The 20,875-nt window shown below is 37.6% G+C and overlaps 1 protein-coding gene across 1 annotated transcript in view; it reads right to left on the reverse strand.

Annotated features, from left to right (window-relative positions):
- Positions 1 to 20,875, reverse strand: part of OTUD7A (OTU deubiquitinase 7A) — a 430,692-nt gene that overhangs the window by 76,532 nt on the left and 333,285 nt on the right. Inside the window, 3 exon segments of the mRNA XM_043984737.1 lie at positions 1,793 to 1,905; positions 5,728 to 5,855; positions 12,399 to 12,500. Of these exon segments, the coding sequence (XP_043840672.1) occupies positions 1,793 to 1,905; positions 5,728 to 5,855; positions 12,399 to 12,500 (343 nt within the window).

A 20,875-nucleotide genomic window follows, 5' to 3' on the forward strand; every position in this document is an offset into this window, starting at 1 on the left:
ACTATCCCGATTTGGAATTAACATAGCCAGACATTATGGACAAAATTCATACATCTGGGTCATACATCTGGGACATCCCTAGCCAATCCAGAAAGCTCTTGATTGATGGTATACTTTTCATGCTTCACCCATATCTTCTCACTTTACCCTCTAGAGAAGTAACTGTTATGTTCCTGTTTCAAGGGGATAGTATTACATGACTCTGGGTACAATACTCCAAGGACCAATAGTACATAATCCCAAGCAGTATATAATGCTAAAACTGCACTGGAATGTCTTCTCTCTCCAAACCCCAAAGGGCCCTTCTCTCTCTCTCCCTCCCTCCCTACTCAAATGGCAAACCACTTCTGTATCTTTGTCAAGAAAACCGCAAGGGGCAGCTAGGTAGCTCAGTGGATAGAGCACTGGCCCTGGAGTCAGGAGTACCTGAGTTCAAATCCGGCCTTAGACACTTAACACTTACTAGCTGTGTGACCCTGGGCAAGTCACTTAACCCCAATTGCCTCACTAAAAAAAAAAAAAAAAGAAAGAAAACCCCAAATGGGATCATGAAGAGTCAAACATAAATGAAAAACGATTGAACCACAACAAAAACAATGCTCAATATTCTGTGCTACTACGATTGTGGTCCTGCACTCCACAAACTACATTTAGGTGCCTTGTTTCTGGCAAGCAACATTCTTTTCCCATTTTGTCCCCTACCACATACTCTCCCTCCTTCCCTTTCCTTCCCTTCCCTTCCCTTCCCTTCCCTTCCCTTTCCTTCCTTCCTTCCTTCCTTCCTTCCTTCCTTCCTTCCTTCCTTCCTTCCTTCCTTCCTTCCTTCCTTCCTTCCTTCCTTCCTTCCTTCCTTCCTTCCTTCTTAAACCTCCCTACTACTGTGGTTCACATTATTATTACTGTTTTTTGGCTTAATTCTTTTGAGTTAATTACTTTAAACTTAAAATTAAGTAAATGTTCTCTATAAAAAAAGGAATTCAGTATTAAAAGTCCCCCAGAAGAGGCTCCATTAATGAAAAAAAGAGCAGTAAGTCATCATTTTCTTTCACATGTCACCCTCCAGGCCTGCAGCTTGGCTATGCCCATTTTCTCTTTGCCCTTCTCTGTTGGTTGTACATTGTTTTTCCTTGTCAGACATCAGATGAAGAGTAGGAGAGGGAGAGATGATTCATGAGAACTATATGCCAATATCTTTGAAATAAACATGTTGAGAATGGGCAAAAGGCTCTTATAAATAGCTGGCAAAGTGCCAACCTACTCTTTCTTCCCTACCCATATGTTCCTCCTCAGTATAATTTTTTTGGGCTCTTCTTGGCTATTTGGAAAGCAGGAGTTCTTCAGGACCAAGATGAAACATTTCCTTGCCTCTCTTCAGGTTTCAGCAATGACTACATGACTAGATTTTGATTGGGAGCAGAAAGAAGGTGGGCTTTAGTGACCCTCATCTATATCATGACTCAGTGTTCTAGAATTAACTCTGAATGTGGGCTTAGCAGACTACTAGGAGCCATAGGTGACTGTAGGGGATTGGTATTGACATGACACATTTTACAGTAGTCATGGAAAGTATGAATTCACATGCATACAATTCTATGTACACAGACATATGAAGAATATAGAATGCCATGACATTAAGGTAATTAAATAGGCTAGAACACATTGGAAGTAGGCATTGTTCTGTATAACTCTGGCTTTAGAAAATGCATTCTAAAAATAAATTAAAAAATCAATAGAAAATGCATTCTAGCAGCCAAACGATGTCATAATAAGGTGCTGGAAAAGAGTGACTTACCCACCACCGGTGCCTCCATTTTTGCTGAAATGAGTTCGAGGTTCACTGGATGCCAGCTTCAAGAGCTCATTCCACTCTCGCTCCCACTCTTCTTCAGTATAAACTAACCCTGACTAAGGAAAAGAAAAGTGTCTGTTTTAGGAGATGCAGTTGAAGCAGATTGGCAGTGGCCCCCTCACCCCTACCACTTGATGAAGGTAATAGATAGAGGCTGGTACTGTATAGTGGATAGGACACTGGACTTGCAGTCCGAAGGTGTAGGTTCAAATTCTGCCTCTGATACTTTTGCATTGTGTGGCCCTGAGCAAGTCATTTGCCATCTGTTTCTTCATCTGTCAAATGAGGAGTTTGAAGCTGATGGCTTCTAGGGTCCCTCCAGGTGCTAGTTTATGATCCTGTAATATTGCCATTGGAAGCAACTACAAACATTGCCTTTGCATCATCTTGGTCCATTTGAAATATGGCACAGAAGTAAAGGCAAAAAGGTCTTTGGTAGTGACTGCATATTTACAGCTGTCTCTGATTTATTTTTCTCTTTTGTTGCTGGTAAAATATTTTTGTAAAAAAAAATCTTGACTCTATACTATTTGCTGCAGGTAGTTTTCCCAACAATAAGGAGTCTGACCTTAAGCAGCTCTGAGGGCAAGACATGGCTTAATAATAACTTGAAGGATGGTCCAGGTTGAGGTATTCCATTAAATCTTAAATGGGTCCAAGATGGACTATGTTGAAATAATAAGCAGTTTCTTCTTCTAGAAAAGTCAGATCCAGGTTCTACTATGAAATCACTCTGCATAACAGGAATAGAACAACATTTGGCATGACAACTGAATATCTCAAAATGGAAACAAACAGCTTTTCCCTAAGTTATATTCCTTCTTGATTCTTTTCTCTAAGTTGCCCAGTCTTTTTATTTATATAACTTCTGTGGAACAGGAAGGTTTTCCCCCCTTTCTATTGTGCAGAAAGGGAAATTGAGGCCCAGAGGGGGAAACTGACTTACCCAGGGCCATGCAGCAAAGAGCCACCTTGCCTTGGAAGGGAACCCTGGTAATTATTTGGTTTTAGGTGACCATGTTGCCTTACTATAAAATATGTACCACTCTGTCCATCCTCTCAATCTAGGTATGAAAACTAATCAATCATAAAAAGACTAGCTGATGTTTACATATTGAGTTCTCATTTCTAAGTAATTTGCTGGCAAATGGGAGTTTTTTGTGGAATTGGTTTCAAACCTTTTCTGGATAAAGTCAGTATTTTGTCTTTTTAAACTAGTGAATGAATTATAAAGTCCCAAATGAGAGTATTTGGCATTGTGATTGTTTTCATCTCTCTTTCCTTCCCTTCTTAAAGGAGTAGAGATTCACTGATCATACATCCTCTTAACTTTTAATTTCATTTTCTACATTTTGTTCCATTTGACTATACATTCCATAAAGGCTGGAATCATGTCTAAACTATTTTTTGTATCACTCCCTGGATTCTCCAGACAGTGTTTTGGACACGGTATTTATTAAATGTTTCTTGAATGAATGAAAAACAAAAACAAAAAATAATCCATCTCTGGACTGGTTTTAGGGAAATCATTGTGTGGTCTTTCAGCCTTTAGAACAGGAAGCACTATTACCATTAGCCAATAAAAATTATAATTTCACTAGTCATAATTATAGTGTGCAGGCAGCTAGGTGGCACAGTGGATAGAGTGCCAGGCCTGGAGATAGGAAAACGTATCTTCTTTTTTTTGCAGGGCAATGGGGGTTAAGTGGCTTGCCCAGGGTCACACAGCTAGTAAGTGTCAAATGTCTGAGGCTGGATTTGAACTCAGGTACTCCTGAATCCAGGGCCAGTGCTTTATCCACTGCACTACCTAGCCACCCCTTAAAACGTATCTTCTTAAGTTCAAATTAGGCCTCAGACACTAGCTGTGTGATCCTGGGCAAATAACCCTGTTTGCCTCAGTTTCCTTACCTCTAAGATAAACTGAAGAAGGCAATGGCAAGCCACTTCAGAATCTTTGCCAAGAAAACCCCAAATGGGGTCACAAAGAATCAAATATGACTGAAAATAACTGAACAACAACAATTATAACATATGTATATCATGACTAATGCCCATAAGTTATTATAAACATAGGAGGTAAGCCCCCCTATTGATATCTTCCCTCTCTTTAATTTCATGGATTACCAAATTTTTTCACTGGAAATAAATTAAGCTCATTGAAGGTTGCAAAAACTTTTATTACTGTTGTATTCATAAGGCTAATTATTATTTTTAAGCCCTCTTTTGATGTGCCAAGATATATTATTAGGGAAATTAAACAAATAAGCCACTAAGTTGAGAAGGACTGTGAGAAACTCAATTTATTAATTTGGTGATTATTGATGGAATTAACTATGGAATATGCATACATACATACATACATAGATGCATTCTTTTTAGTCCTCAGAAATGCTCTGCCCAGTCAAAATCTGGTGCTAATAATGACAGTAATAATAAAATAACTTATTTTCCAGTGTTTTATGCTTTCCTCCCAATGACTCTCTGGGAGTATCATTGTTCCGATTTTACAGAGGAAGAAACCTCAGAAACTTCTCAGTTTCAGAAAAGTTAAGTCATTTCCTTAAGTTACCCATTGAATAAAGGGCAGAGCTGAGACTTGGGCCTTGGTCTTCTGAGAGAAAGGAATTACTGAGTCTAGCATTCTTTACACTAAGCCACATTGTTCTTGACACATGAATTAGTTTTTTCAGGGAGAAAACAAAAAGTGAAAATGTTATCCAAAGAAATATACCAATTTTCTTAATGATAATAGAGTACTCTCTCGGTCATAAACCCAAAGGATCTTCTGAAGTAGGAAAGTTTTCAGTGCAATCACCCTAAGTCCAATGATTTTTTGGGGGGGGAGGGGAGTAGACACTCCACACTGCTTAATTCTGGATAGTGATTCAGATAAGAGCTCTGGTAGCTGGTGATAAGTATGACCCCAGGTACATAGGTATCAACTAAAACTATGAACTCTTCCATTCTCATGATCCTAGAACTGTTTCTATGCATTATACTCCTCAAACAGCCCTTTGTGAGTATCTTTCCCCCTTCAAAGTTGCCCTTGACTTAGCCCGTTATAAAACGTTGGCAGGGGAGGGCCTACACACAGTGGGATTTGTCATGGTCCCTGAACTCTACCCAGGGCTGGTCCCATTAACAAAGCAAGAGCAAGGAAAACCAAAAAACTGAGAGATGAAAAAAAAAAAAGGTGTGTGTGGAGGGGAGGAGTGGGGACTGTTCTAGAGCTTACTGAAAGAGAAGATGTAAGGGGAAGGTAGAAGGAATAATTTAGAGGGAATAATTGGTTGAATGTATATTCTTTGTATAAACCAGAGAATTTTACTGCTCAACAAGGTCTCAATGTGAAGAGTCAGAATAATTCAAGATTACCTTTCAGATCTCTACCCAATTGGTTCCTTGGCTCTTTCCAGCTGGACAGAGGTAAAAAAAGGCGCTGAGATTTATCCTTTCTAATCTAAACAACAAGGTCAAAGATGGCAGTGAGACACAGCTCTCCTATGGGATGGGGCTTCCTGTCAGTTTCTCCATTGCTCTCTAAGAACTCGGGAGCAGCTGGCGGGGCTGCCCTGAAATTTACCTCCTGTTGCCAGAGGCTCTTCTTGCTTTTGACATTTTTGTTGTGCTGTCTTAATATGTTCTTTCCCTGGTGCATTGAAACTGAAGCTTTAATAATCTATCGCAGCAATTTTAGCTTGGCACCCAGGAAGATGGAACGCTGACTTACATGCCCAGCCCCTGGGGCCTAGGCTCTGAGCTCTGTTACACCCGGCCCTGCCATCAGTCAGGAAGACATGAATTAGCCATCACTCATGGCTTACTGGAGCGTAAGATTAGAGCTGGGGGTTTAAAACATGTCAGTGGGTACAAACCTCCTTATTCTGCTGGGTCTGTTGCCACCTCCACCTCCGCTTCAGTGCTTCCCTCTCGGCTCCACTCCTCATCATGGTGTAGAGAGCCTTCCGCAAAACCAGGTCTCGGTCATGAAATCCCCACATGCCTGTGGAGCAGAGGTATACTGGTGATAAGAAGACGGTGTTGGACATAAAGAAAGGGAAACATCAAGAAGGGGCTGCAAAAGCTATTAAGATCACGCCCAACACAGCCTTCCCATTTCTGCAGGGATAAAAACAATTTTGTTAATTAATTGCCAAATTCTCCTCATTAGCTAATGATTCCCTTTCATTATTTCTAAGCTCTCCTAATGGAAGCCATTAGCGTAAACAGACTAATGAAGAAAAATGCGACCTTTTAAACAAGCTGATAGCCTGGTTTAAAAAACAACAACAACAAAAAACTATCACCACCCCAGTCTCTCTGAATCCACTGGTAACTAGCTCTCAGTTGACTTCAACTTTACAACAAAGAACCAAATAGAGCTAAGGTGTAGGCTTAGAAATAACACCTGCATTGTGCAGGCATGACGTGGGGAATTGGAGATAACAATACACTCCTTTGGATATCACTGAACTAGTGGCATGCACTCTTATAAGTTTCCTAGTATATCCAATGAGAAACAGCAATGGACATGCAGCAAAGTTTTAATTGAGAGAATAGCATTGCTGGTGACTAGAATCCTAAAGATAGGGGTATCTGTTTCCCATGCATATCTACTTGCCCCTAGAAGGAGGTTTTATAGCAATCATCAAGGTCTCATTCTAACAGACTGAGTATGTTTTTAGGGCCATACAGAGTTGTGAGTATTGAGATGGCAGTGGTTGCTCCCTGAGAAATAGGCTTTGGACTAAACCTTAGCATCCACAAATGATGTATAAAGGGACCGGGTTTTTGTTGGCATACAGAATAAGAATTCCAACCTGTGACCAAGTAGGGAACTCCTAGGAAATGAGGCACTTGAGATTAAGTGATGTGCAAGTAAGTAACAGAGGCATGATTTGGATATGGGGTTCCTTGACCAGAGCACAGACCAGGAAAACAATGACCACACCTCTCCCAGGATAACACCACCTTGGAAGCACCAAAAACTTGCTGACTCCCACCAAACTAGCTCTGAAATCAGTAACATGAAAATACCCAAAGCTTGGCAAATAACTCCCCACCCTGAGGTGAACAGAGCTCAACATTCGCATAAAGTTCAAAGTGAAGAAATAAGCTGGGAAAATGAGCAAACAACAATAACAAAATAGAACTTGCCTATAAAAAAGCTAGAATGGTGGCAGGGAAGACCAAACATAAACTTAGAAGAAAACAACAATGTGAAAACAGCTATGCTCAAAACACCAAGTATAAATGTTGATTGGACCCAAGGCCCACAAGAATTCCTGGAAGAGTTAAAGAAAGAGATGAGTGGTAGAGGAAAAACTGGGGGAAAATGAGAGTGATTCAATAAAATTCCCCAAAAAAATACTGAAGAAAATATCCTCTTAAAAACAGAATTGACATAATGATAAAAGAGGAACAAAAATTAACTGAAGAAAAAAATCCTTTAAAAGCAGAGTAGGCCAAATGGAAAAGGAGGTACAAAAACTTACTGAAGAAAATGATTCCTATGAAATGAATATAGTGGGGCAGCTAGGTGGTGCAGTGGATAGAGCAGAGACCCTGGAGTCAGGAGGACCTGAGTTCAAAACCAGCCTCAGACACTTAACACTTACTAGCTATGCGACCCTGGGTAAGTCATTTAACCCCAATTGCCTCACTAAAAAAAAAAAAATGAATATAGCAATCTGCTGTTTGATAAACCCAAATACTCTAGCCTCCAGGATAAGAACTCACTATTTGACAAAAACTGCTGGGAAAACTAGAAAATATTATGGCAGAAACTAGGCATAGACTAACATCTTACACCATACACCAAAGGAAAGTCAAAAATGGATAAAAGATCTAGACATAAAGGGTGATTACATAGGCAAATTAGAAAAGGAAGGAATAGTTTACTCATCAGAACTAAGGAAAGGGGAAGAATGTATGACCAAGGATGAAATAAAGAACATTATGAAATGCAGAGTGGATCATTTTGACTACATTAAATTAAAAAAAAAGTTTTAGCACAAAAAAACCCAATGCAAACAGGATTAGAAGGAAAGCAGAAAGCTAGAAGGCAATTTTTATCATGTTTCTAATAAAAGCTTCAAATCTAAAACATAGAGAACTGAATCAAATATATAAGAATATAAGTCATTCCCCAACTGAGAAATGGTCAAAGGATATGAAAACACAGTTTTCAGATAATGAAATTAAAACTATCTACAGCCATATAAAAAAAATGTTCTCAATCACTATTGATCATAGAAATGCAAATTAAAACCACTGAGGTACCACCTCACACCTATTCAATTGGATAACATGACAAAAAAAGAAAATGATAAATGTTGGAGAAGATGTGGGGAAATTGGAACACTAATGCACTGTTGGTGGAGCTGTGAACTGATCCAGCCATTCTGGAGAGCAATTTGGAACCATGTCCAAAAGGCTTTAAAACTGTGCATGCCCTTTGACCCAGCAATACCATTACTAGGTCTATATCCCAAAGAGATCATAAAAAAGGGAAAAGGACCCACATGTACAAAAATATTCATAGCTGCTCTTTTTTGTGGCAGCAAAGATTTGGAAATTGAGGGGATGCCCATCAATAGGGGAATGGCTAAGCAAGTTGTGGTACATGAATGTAATGGAATACTATTGTGCTGTAAGAAATGATAAACAGATGAATTTCAGAAAAAACTTGGAAAGACTTACATGAATTGATACTTAGTGAAATTAGCAGAACTAAGAGAACATTGTATACAGTATCAACAACATTGTGGAGTGATTAACTCTTCTTAGCAATACAATGATCCAAGACAATACCAAAAGACTTATGGTAGAAAATGTTCTCCACATTAAAAAAAGAACTATGGAGTCTGAATACAGACTGATGCATACTATTTTCACTTTTGTTGTTGCTTTTTTGGTATTGTTCTTGATTATTCTTTCTTGTGTATTTTTTCTTCTCTTCTGATTAATGTGGAAATATATTTAACATGATTGTAATGTATAACCTATATCAAATTGCTTGCTGGCCTCAGGAGGGGGGAGGGAAGGAGAAACATTTGGAACTCAAAACATATCTCTATATATAATTGAGAAAAAATTTAAAAGAAAAAGAGAAAAAGAAAATGATTCCTTAAAAATTAGAAATGGGAAATTAGAAGCTAATGACTTCAATAAAGAATAAAACAAAATCAAAAGAATGAAAAAATAGAAGAAAACATGAAATATCTTGTTGGGAAAACTGGCCTGGAACACAGACCAAGGATAGATAATTTAAAAATTATTGGAGTACCTGAAAACCATGATAAAAAAGAACCTAGGCATCATATTTCAAGAAATTATCAAGGAAAACTACCCTGATATCCTAGGACCACAGGGTAAAATTAAATTGAGAGAATCTACTGATCACCTCCTAAAAGAGATCTCAAAATTAAAACTTCCAGGAATAGTATACCCCAATTCCCAAGTTTTCAGGTCAAGAAGAAAACATTGCAAGCAGCCAGAAAGAAACAATTTAAATATCATGGAGTCAGGGTCAGGATAACACAAAATTTAGCAGCTTCTATATTAAAGAGGTAAAGGGATTGGAATATGAAATTTCAGAGGGCAAAGGAGCTAGGATTACAACAAAAAATCACCTACCAAGAAAAATTGAGCACAACTGTTCAGGGGGAAAATGTATATATATAAAATAGAGGAATTCCAAGCATTCCTGATCAAAAGACCAGAGATGAATAGAAAATCTGACATTCAAACAGAAGACTCAAGAGAAGCATAAAAAGGTAAACATTGAAGAGATACCAGAAGGAACTCAATAAGGTTAGAATATTGATATTCCTATATGGGAGGAATTCCAAAGAACTTTATCATTATTAAGGCAGTAAGAAGGAGTCAATATAAATAGAGGGATTGGATGTGAATCAATTATGTTAGGATGATCTCCAAAAAAGAAAAATAGAGAGGTAAAAAAAAATGATGCACTGGGAGAAGGGTGAAGGGAGAAGTAGAATGGGGTAATTTCTTTCACATAAATGAAGCAGACAAGGAAGAGTCTATAATGGAGGGGAAAGTGAGTGGGTGGGCAATGGTTGAACCTCACCCTTATTGGAATTGGTTCAAAGAAGGAAGAATATACATATGTGTATCTGTATACACACTCAGTTGCATATTGAGTCTATCACAATAGAGAGATAGGAGGGGAAGGGACTAAGAGATACTGGGGGTGGGGTTATAAAAGGGTAGGAGGGGGGTGGCTAGGTGGCGCAGTGGATAAAGCACCGGCCCTGGATTCAGGAGTACCTGAGTTCAAATCCGGCCTCAGACACTTGACACTTACTAGCTGTGTGACCCTGGGCAAGTCACTTAACCCCCATTGACCCACAAAAATAAATAAATAAAAAAATAAACAAACAAACAAACAAACAAACAAACAAATAAATAAATAAATAAATAAAAGGGTAGGAGGATTGGGAGAGGCAGTGGTCAGAACCAAGACAGATTTTGAGGAGGGACAGCATACAAAGAGAAAGAGAAGGATAAACAGAAGAAAATGGGATGGAAGGAAATGCACAATTAGTAATCATAACTGTGAATGTGAATGGGATGAGCTAACCCATAGAACAGATGCAGATAGCAGGATGAATTGGAAACTAGTATCTAACAATATGTTGTATATAAAAGATACACTTGGGACAGAAAGAATCTAAGTGAAGGTCTATTATAGTTCAACTGAAGTGAAGGGGACACTGGTGGCAATCATGATTTCAGACAAAGCAAAACTAAAATTAGACCTGATTGAAAGAGATAATAAGGGCAAGTACATTTTACTAAAAAGGTACCATAGATAATGAAGTAATGCAAAAAAAAATTACAGCAAAAGGCTTCATTTCGTAAATATATATGGAACTGAGACATATTTATAAAAAAAATAGGAGACATTCTCCAGTTGACAAATGTTCAAAGGATATGAACAGGCAGTTTTCAGAAGAAGATATCAAAGGTTGGATAGACAGATAGATATAGAAATAAATATGCATGCATATATGTATATATATATATATATATAGTCATATAAAAATGCTCTAAATCACTACTGATTAGAGAAATGAAAGTTGAATCAATTCTGGGTTACGACCTTAGACCTATCAGAAATGACAACTGTTGGAGGGGATGAGGGAAAAATAGGCACATTAATGAATTGTTGGTAGACTAATGAACTGTTCCAACCCCATTCTAGAGAACAATCTAGAACTATACCTAAAGAGCTATAAAACTGTGCATACCTTTTGAAACAGCAATACCACTACTAAGCCTGTACCTCAAAAGAAATGAAAGAAAAAGGAAAAGGATCTATATGTTATAAAAGTATTTATAGCAGCTCTTTTTGTGGCAGCAAAGAAATGGAAATCGAAGGGATGCCCATCAGTTGGGGAATGGCTGAACAAGTTGTGGTATATGATTGTGATGGAGTACTACTGTGGTATAAGAAATGGGGGGGGTGTGGTTTCAGCAAAAAAAAAAATAAAATAAACATGGCAAGACCTATGTGGACTAATGATGAAAAGTGAAATAAGAAGAACCAGGAGATCACTGTGCACAGTAATAGCAATGTTGTAACGATGATCAACTGTGAAAGACTTGGTACTCTAATCAATACAATGATTCAAGATAATGCCAAAGGATCCATGATGAAAAAATGCTATCCATTTCCAGGGATAGATCTGATAAATGCTGAGTGCAAATTGTAGTATAATTTTTTTTGCTTTCTTTCTTTTTTCTTTCTTTTTTTTTCTTTTTTGTGTAATATGGCTAAAAAGGAAATATATTTTGCATGGTTCACACATGTAATTGATATAAAATTGTTTCCTTTCTCAGTAATTGGGGAAGAGGTGGGAGGAAGGGAGACAATTTGGCACTCAAAATTTTAAAAGAAAAGAATGCTAAAATAAATAAATAATGAATATTTTAAAATGTTTGTAAAGGTAGTTTGGAGCCAGATTGTGAAGACTGAGAATGTTGACAGTATTTGTGTTTTTTCTTAGAGGCAGTAGGGAGCTAATGATTTTTATTTTTAATCAATAGAGTAACATGGTCAAGTGTGTGCCTTTAAGGAGATTATTTTGGCAACTGTATTAAAGATAGATTGGAGAGGACAGAAATGAGAAGCTCTCCAAAGAAATTCCTTAAGCTGACATCCAGAGCCTTCCATAGCCTATTCTCCCAAATTACCTTTCAAACATTATTTCCCACCATCTACTCACCAGCACAAATCCTCCATTGTAGCCAAACTGGTCTACTCATCTTCCCTTAAATATTTTATGTATATTCTTGAATCTATGCTTCGTTTATATTGTTCCCCCAAATTATATACCCTGCTTCTTTCTAGCCACTAAGTTTTAATTATCATCCAAAGGTCATTTCAAATTCTACATCTATTATGTTTTCCCTAGACTCCTCTTAACTCTATTGTATTTGCATAATCTTTTTTTTTTTAATAAAGAGGTTGGAATGTTTGGGAGATCTACAGATCTCTGCTTATTTCTGGGTTTACCTAGTGAGGCAGCATGTAAGAGGCAGTTTCCATCCCCTGTTGTTGCCAATGGAAGAAGACGCTTGCAACTCGTACACACTGTTGACCACCAGTTCAGACGACCTGAAATGGAAACATATGTTATTAACAATGTAAATTCCAAGAATCAGTGGTTGTGATGTTAGTATGGCTCATTTGTGCCCAAAGATAACCAGTATGTGTTGAATTGTTAAAAGTTTCACTAAAATAATTTTTGTTCATGATTATATACAGACTTGTGCAACTTCTTAAGTAAAATTTCATTTCTTTTTTTTCCCCTTTAAGAAAAGGATGAGCTAAATTTGACTTTCAATAAGCAAAAAAGGTTAGGAAAATTTGAGTCAAATTCTCTTCTACTGTGTGACTCTTAGTCATTTAATCAGTAACTTGAAATGGCTTTTTTAGGACCAAAAAATCTTATTATTTTGTAAGTGTTTTATATGTAGTTTTTGCTTCTGAATGTTATTTTTTTTTGTCCAGGCAACAGGGGTTAAGTGACTTGCCCAGGGTCAGATCGCTAGTAAGTGTCAAGTGTCTGAGGCCGGATTTGAACTCAGGTCCTCCTGAATCCAGGGTGGTGCTTTATCCACTGTGCCACCTAGCTGCCCCCTGAATGCTATTTTAATCCTAATTTTTCTTGTTCATCATTTTTAATTAATACGTATTTATTTATAAAAGTCTGTGTCAGGGCAAATCTATTAAAAACATTATTACTTTTACTCAAGCCCCATCATGAAGTTCCAATTTTCCTTAGTTTTCTACTCTAAAGTGGGCATATAATATTTAATTCTAAACTTCTTCATGACCAATAAGTCATGACAGTTAACAGAAAATATCTGAAATGTGCTTTGAGTGACTGAGAAAAGGGTACGAGTCTTCAAAAAGAAATATAATTTATTATGCTTCCTTCCCAAAGATTAGGAAATCAATTTTTGCATACTATTTTTCATAATTGAATGCATGTAGGACCTCTCAGACTCAATTGCATTCTTTGTAAAATGGGAGGGTTGTTCTAGTTGGTTTCTAAATGTCTATAATGAAGCATTCATGTGGATAGCCCAAGATTATAATTTATTCTCTGTCTTGTATAATAGGTATCAAAGATCGTCAAGACTGGCATATTAACATTTTGAAATTTCTCAGTGCAGGCAACGAAAAAGGATAACAGAAAACAACTATTAATGATTACATATTTTTGATTTGGGTAATATCATACAATTTAGCAATCAACTTTTCAGGCCTTTGATTTTGTGAATTACAATTCAGTCAGTAATCAGTGGTTAAGCATCTTCAGAAACATTAAAAACCAACCTGTTCTTGATCCTTCTTCTTTGGTACAAAGAAATAATACTTAGACTGGAAACAATGGGAGCAGTCATATTTATCTACCTATATACCGTTTTTCATCTTTATGTGTTTTGTTAAGAAATAATAAAGATGTTATCATTTTTATAATACTGGAAAGGAATCATGAAAATATGCATGACAAGGACAATGGGTCATGGTTAAAGAAAATAAAGACTCTGCAAAGCACATTTAATTTAGAACTAATGAGACATTTATTGCCTATTAAATTACTATATTAATACAAATTAATGCACAGAATTTCACCCTATATCTGGTATATTAGATATCTGATTACTCTATGAAGTTTCTTGATAAGACTCAATCCATAAATTCTAATAAAACTTTTAAATACAAAAAAACAACTTATCCAATTAACTATAAATTAAAACAATTGTTAAGGACTAACACTAATGGGTGAAATAACCATAGACATATTGTGCCACGTAGCTGCTAATCCTCACACACTTCTGATAATCAGTTGGTACCCTCTCATAATTCATAATAGGTCTTACTGAATTGAAATTAGATGTGCATTTTGGAACCTTGATTTAAAGTGCTACTGAATGGCCTTTGGGAGAAGCATAATTGGAAATAACATGTGATAATTTTTAGCAACTCTTCTGTCTTCAGGCTGTGAAATAACAACCTGGCACCTGCCCTTTTGCAGAACATTTTTAAAAATAATAATCCAGGCTGGAAGAAGCTAAAACTGGGTTGCCATTTAAAGTAGAAGACTGAAGCTTGCATGTTCCCAGATGATGCCACTCAAATTGCCCACTGAGAAGGAAAGACGTAAGCAATCAAAACTAACCTTCGGCTACTGTGCATGCTTAGTTTGCTGCTGGCTGGTGGAACATGCTACAGCTGAGAATCAAAAGCCACCATCTCAAAGGTGAAGTTCCTCTCATTGCCAGCGATCACTGAAGTTCTTTGACTACTTGATTTTTTATTTTAATAACGGGAAGTTATATGCATTCCCATAAAATCCTACATATTCAAATCTTCAGGCAGATGAAGGCTGTGGCTTTTTGCAACTCTGCAAGGAGGCTGGGGCCGTCTAAACTAAAAATATCTACGCAAGAGGGAGCTCATAACTAACAAATGTCCTAATGCTGGATGCTGTGTGGGCAAGTTGAGAAGTCTGCAGCCTGTGGGCATATCAATGTATGCGCTATTTTTAAAATTAAAAAAAAATGTGCCCAACTACAGTGTCAAAGTGGGTCATTCAGTCCAGCCTAGAGAAATGTCTCAGGTGGGGAGGTGATGGGGACACTAAGAGTCCAAGGGCTCCTCTTCTGTGTATCAAGCAAGTTATTTATCATCGTTGTCATCTTGATGCATAGAACAGAAGGAAAAAAACGTATTCTTCTGGACTGGATCTCATGGTTGTTTGCAGCGTACAAATATTATGATTCTGCAAATCCTTCCTCCTGCACTGTTATGCATTCATAGAATTTTTCAAAATTTTTGTTCTCTTAGTGACTGACCTTGGGAATATGTGACACATGAAATGTTCAGGGAAAGATAACAAATAGATTTTTATCAGAATCATGATTCTTTTACTTTGTATTTCTGTGAACATGTTGTATTCCCCTTCCAGGGGTCCTTAACCTGAGGTCTGCAAGCTTTAAAAAGATATTTTGACAACTGTATTTCAGTAAAATTGCTTTCCTTTGTTGTCCTGTGTATTTTGTATTATATATTTTTGTTTGTTTGTTTGTTTTTTGGGCAGGGCAATGGGGCTTAAGTGACTTGCCCAAGGTCACACAGGTAGTAAGTGTCAAGTGTCTGAGGCCGGATTTGAACTCAGGAACTCCTGAATCCAGGGCCGGGGCATTATCCACTGAGCCACCTAGCTGCCCCTGTATTATATATTTTTAAAAAAACCCATTCTTTGCAGTGCAAGGGTCCCTGATCCAAAAAACATTAAGAATCCTTACCCTAGTAGAATGCAAGCTCTTTGAAGGCAAGTATCATTTCACTGTTGTCATTGTATTCTTTTTTTTTTTTTTTTTGAGGGGCAATGAGGGTTAAGTGATTTGCCCAGGGTCACACATCTGGTAAGTGTCAAGTGTCTGAGGCTGGAATCTAGGGTCTGTGCTTTATCCACTGTGCCTCCTAGCTGTCCCCTGTCATTATATTTTTAGCACAGGGTGTGGGACACATGGCAGGTGCTTAATCAATGTTTGTTGATTAGCTGATTGATTTGAATTAGGGCAGAATCCTCCAAAGAGGAGAAAAATGTTATGGAATTCTATCAAATTGGCACCACGCTCCTCTCTCTGCAAATCCATATTTTCTCTTCCGAGCTCATCCCTACATTGTCAAGCTGACTTGATGTCTCTGTCTTGTCCTCTCCTTCAAGTGACCTGTTATTCTAGTCCTCATACCAAAGATCTACTGCTCCTTCCTCCTCCTTCTCCCAATTCTTTTCTACTAAAACATAGTCCCTCATATCTTGGGAGGAACCTTAGAGGTCATACAGTCCAGGGACAGCTAGATGGTACAGTGGATAGAGCACGGGCCCTGGAGTTAAGAGGACGTGAATTCAAATCTCACCTCAGACACTTACTAGCTGTGTGGCCCTGGGCAAGTCACTTACCTTCAATTGCCTTAAACATTCAGGGCCATCTCCAGTCATCTTAATGTATATCTTGCCACTGGATCCAGATGACTTTGGAGGAGAGAGTGAGGTTGGTGACCTTGCATAGCCCTCCCTCACTTAAATCCAATTCACTGCAAAGTCATGACATTCCCTCTGATGTCACAGTCCTCTTCGAGAACTAAGGACAAAGAACAACAATCCAACTCTCTCATTTTACTGGTGAAAAAACAGAGTTGCTTTGGAATAGGTATCACTATCTCATAAAAAGGTACATATCCCTCAATATCTATATTATGCAATTAATACCTTCTTTCATCTTTTGGTGTCTTAGACTTCTCTGGTGATGCTAACCCATGCCACAACAAGAATTCTAGTCTCATTCAGAAAAGACTCCTGGTTTTTGATGCCTATATCATAATAATTAATACCTTATATTCACAATAAGATACTTTACAAATTTCCCTTTTTTCTTCCCAGTTTGCTGGCTTTGGCCCTCAAGAGACCTTGGTGATGATAGAGAGAATTCTAGTCATTGACTTGGGGTGAGGGTGGGCAGCCTACTCAAAGACACTGGTAGGAGATGCAATGTGTATAGAGAACAACAAGTAGTTCAATTTAACTGGTACATGAGAGTAGATGCAGCCAGGTGGCATAATGGATGTTGTCTGGATGGGGCTGGAGTCAGAAGGACCCAAGTTCAAATCCAGCCTCAGACACTTACTACTTGTATAGCTGTGGGCAAGCCACTTAATGTTTGCCTCAGTTTCCTCATCTGTAAAAGGGGGAAAGCAACACCATTTACTTCAGAAGGTTGTTAAGAGGATCAGATAAAATAATCTTTTTTAGGTGCTTTACAAACCTTAAAGTACTATATAAATGCAGCAATTATTTATTATTAATGTTATTATGATGCTAAGGGATAATGTATAATCAACCCCAACATAATTTAGAGTCAGATTATGAAAAGCTTTATTGCTCATGGGATTAAAGCTTCTATGGTACCTATTTGGGTTTCTTCTTCTAACTTTATAACTTTTGAAATCATTCTCCTTACATCATCTCATTGAAGCCTCAGTGAAGTTGTAGAATTGGTATTATTTCAATTAAAATATGGGGAAACTGAGGCTTAGACAATTTAAGTGATTTGGCATAGGTCAATCAGTGGTATAGTGAGGCAGAAGTCTTGATATTTATTCTAGTGTTATTTTCATAATATTATGCTGCCACACCACTGTATGCCATCTGAGGGGACAGGATATCAACCTTAATGGAATGACATCTTCCTCCCCCTTTGCTCATGGTATTCTATTATCTTGTAATCTATAGTACTTTCTACCACTCATGTGATGAATCACATACCCCCATATATTGTAGATAGCTCTGTCTGTGTCTTATTTCTCCTATCAGATTATAAACTTATAGAGGAAGCTGGGGCTGCATCTTAAACTTTTTAAATGCCCTTAACAGTGATTTGTTTATTATAACGGTGACTCAGTGAATATGAGATGGGTAAGTGAATGGTGTTAGGCATACTTTTGTTTCAGATAATTGTGTTAGGTGAGTGTTAGAGTTTAGAATCGGGAATATCTGTGCCATAATTCTACCTCTTCCAATGGCTTGTATCTCAAATCTTAACATTTAACCTCCATGTGCCTCAGGCAATCCCCTAGAATTCATCTGATAGGTTGTAAACAGGTTCTAGATCTGTGATATGTTTTAGTGGATGGACTTACATAGGCTAATGAAAGCACAAATGCTTCTTGTATTCATATGGTTGCTGTTTGTTCTTTGTTCTCAAAAAGGACGTGACATTGGGGTGATGTCATGACTTGCACTGCCTTGGATTTAAATGAGGGAGGGCTGTGCAAGGTCACCAACCTCACTCTCTCCTCCAGAGCCATCTGGGTCCAGGAGCAAGATATATATTAGCATGACTGGAGATGGTCCTGGATGTTTAAAGCAATTGGGGCTAAGTGATTTGCCCAGGTCACACAGCTAGTAAGTGTCTGAAGTGAGATTTGAACCCAAGTCCTCCCAACTTCAGTGCCAGTTCTCTATCCATTGTGCCACCTACTTGCCTTCTATTCATATACCCATTAGTAAATCACAAAAGAGTGTTGGTAAGATGGGAAGCAATCTGATTCCTTATGGGGGCAAAGAAGATCTTGATGCTTCCTCTTTTAAAAAAAAAATTTTTTTTTTGGTGGGGCAATGAGGGTTAAGTGACTTGCCCAAGGTCACACAGCTAGTAAGTGTCAAGTGTCTGAGGCTGGATTTGAACTCAGGTCCTCCCGAATCCAAGGCCAGTGCTTTATCCACTGAGCCACCTAGCTGCCCCCCTGATGCCTCCTCTTTAAGCATGTGTCAACCATGAGGCTAAGTACAAGAATGTAGCACGTTACTGCTGATTTTCAACCATAGAAATGCCCCCAAATTCCAGATACACCCATGAGGAAGAAAATTTACTGAAGGTAAGAGATGGTATAAGTTGGTATACCCTGTCTTGTTTTCCTTGGGTAGGCATCCAAAGCAGTACTCAGTGTTTCCCTCAGGAATCAAATCTCACTCAATAGTAAAAAGAGTTGGGGGCTGGGAGGAATCACTGAGTTGTAACTCATGTATTTCACTTTGTGGCCTTTTAAGAGTGCTCAGGAATAATGCCCCTAGTCTAATTAAATTCAGGGTTATACTAAAAACCATGGAATTAGAATTTCTTTTAACTCTGCCTGTAAGGGCATGCTGACTGACCCAGTTTGGAGAAGAGATAGAATAAGTTGGGCCATGTGACAGGCAGTCTTTGCCTTTTTTTAACCTTTCTTTTATCCCCAACACTTAAACACAGTACCTGGCACATAGAAGGTGTTTAAAAAATTCTGGTTTACTGGCTAACTAATAAAGTAACATGGTCTGGAAACTTACTATAAGTTACTCTGATTACATTAAATACCTCAGGGTTGAATGGCCATTACAATGGTGCTCAAGCATGTGAGAATTAGCACTCAATTCTCAGTCTGTAATCACATCATTAAAATGCAGTGTGGTGGTTTAGCATTTCCCTCATGTCTGAAGATAAATCACAAAAATTATTTGTTTGATCTTCAAGAGAGTCATCTTGATAATAGTTATTTATGCCAAAAAATCCAGGTATCCACAAAAATGCAAGGTTACTTTTAAGAGAACAAAATATAGAGAACCCTGAAAATTACCAGGTTGTCATTTTCATATTTACAGCTTCTTTTTAGTCTTCCCCCCAACCCCTTTCTATTTGTTTCACTTCTCTGAGATTCTCAATCATATTGCCAATTTTTCTACCAAACCACAGTGATAGCAAAAAATGATTTAGGATAGTTCTCATTTTCCCTCATTTCCATTCTTAGAGTTCCATTCTTCCCTTTCAGCACCTCAAAGGCATGTTTCTCGACTCTTAATGACTTGTTATACCACCATCTTTAGTGAAAGCAAAAGGTATGAGTGGGTCATTAAGCAACTGAGCTCAGTGTCACATAACTGGTCACTGGATCTAAGCCTGTGGGTCTCTTTGTGTCCCCATGGCTGATGTAACATGCATACAACCTTCCCTTACCTTTATCATTATCTGTGCTGGCTGACACACCCTTCACTCGGTCATCTTCTAGATGAGATAAGGGGCCTGATTCCAAATGGAGCTCATGATTAGTCTCTCATTTAATGTCAGTCTCCTGAAGACTCAATAATTACTTCTGCTACAGATTCCTAGTCAGAGCCACTTAATCTAGAGAAGATTTCCTGTGCCATTATGCTTTTCATTCAGATGAAGTGAGTGGGGAGAGTAAATGGACAGAAGAAACATGTGGTTTTAAGAAGTGGTTTCATGTTACTTTAGAAAAGAGAGATTGGAGAATAAGAGAGGAAGGCTACTACTTTTTATTCTATTTTTCCTCCCTTGGCTTTGAGCATTGGCTCAGAGAAGATAGCTCATATATACATATGTATATACACACACACACATATATGCACAGATACACATATACATATATGTATGTATATATTAATATATGTGTATGCACACACATAAACATATATTTATTTATTTATCCATTTATTCATTTATTTATCTATTTATGCATTCACCCATTCCTTTATTTATTTACTTATTTATTTATTCATTCATTCATTCACTCACTCACTCATTCATTCTTTCATTTCTTTCTTTCTTTCTTTCTTTCTTTCTTTCTTTCTTTCTTTCTTTCTTTCTTTCTTTCTTTCTTTCTTTCTTTCTTTGTTTTCAGGCACTTAATTGATATCAGGTAACAAAGCAAATGGTCAAACATTCATCAATACCAGATAAAAATGTTAGAATATAGGTGTTACAATATAAGTTCTACACAGCAAAAGTAGCCTTTAGAAACAAATCCATTATCCTGTTCATCTGAAAATTACTAACACTGATTAATATTTTCATCAATGACCTCAACTACTTGGAATCAGGAAAATGAGCAAAAAATACAGATGTCCTAAAGTATAAGCA

Source organism: Dromiciops gliroides, chromosome 2, assembly GCF_019393635.1.
Source record: "Dromiciops gliroides isolate mDroGli1 chromosome 2, mDroGli1.pri, whole genome shotgun sequence".
NCBI lineage: Eukaryota > Metazoa > Chordata > Mammalia > Microbiotheria > Microbiotheriidae > Dromiciops > Dromiciops gliroides.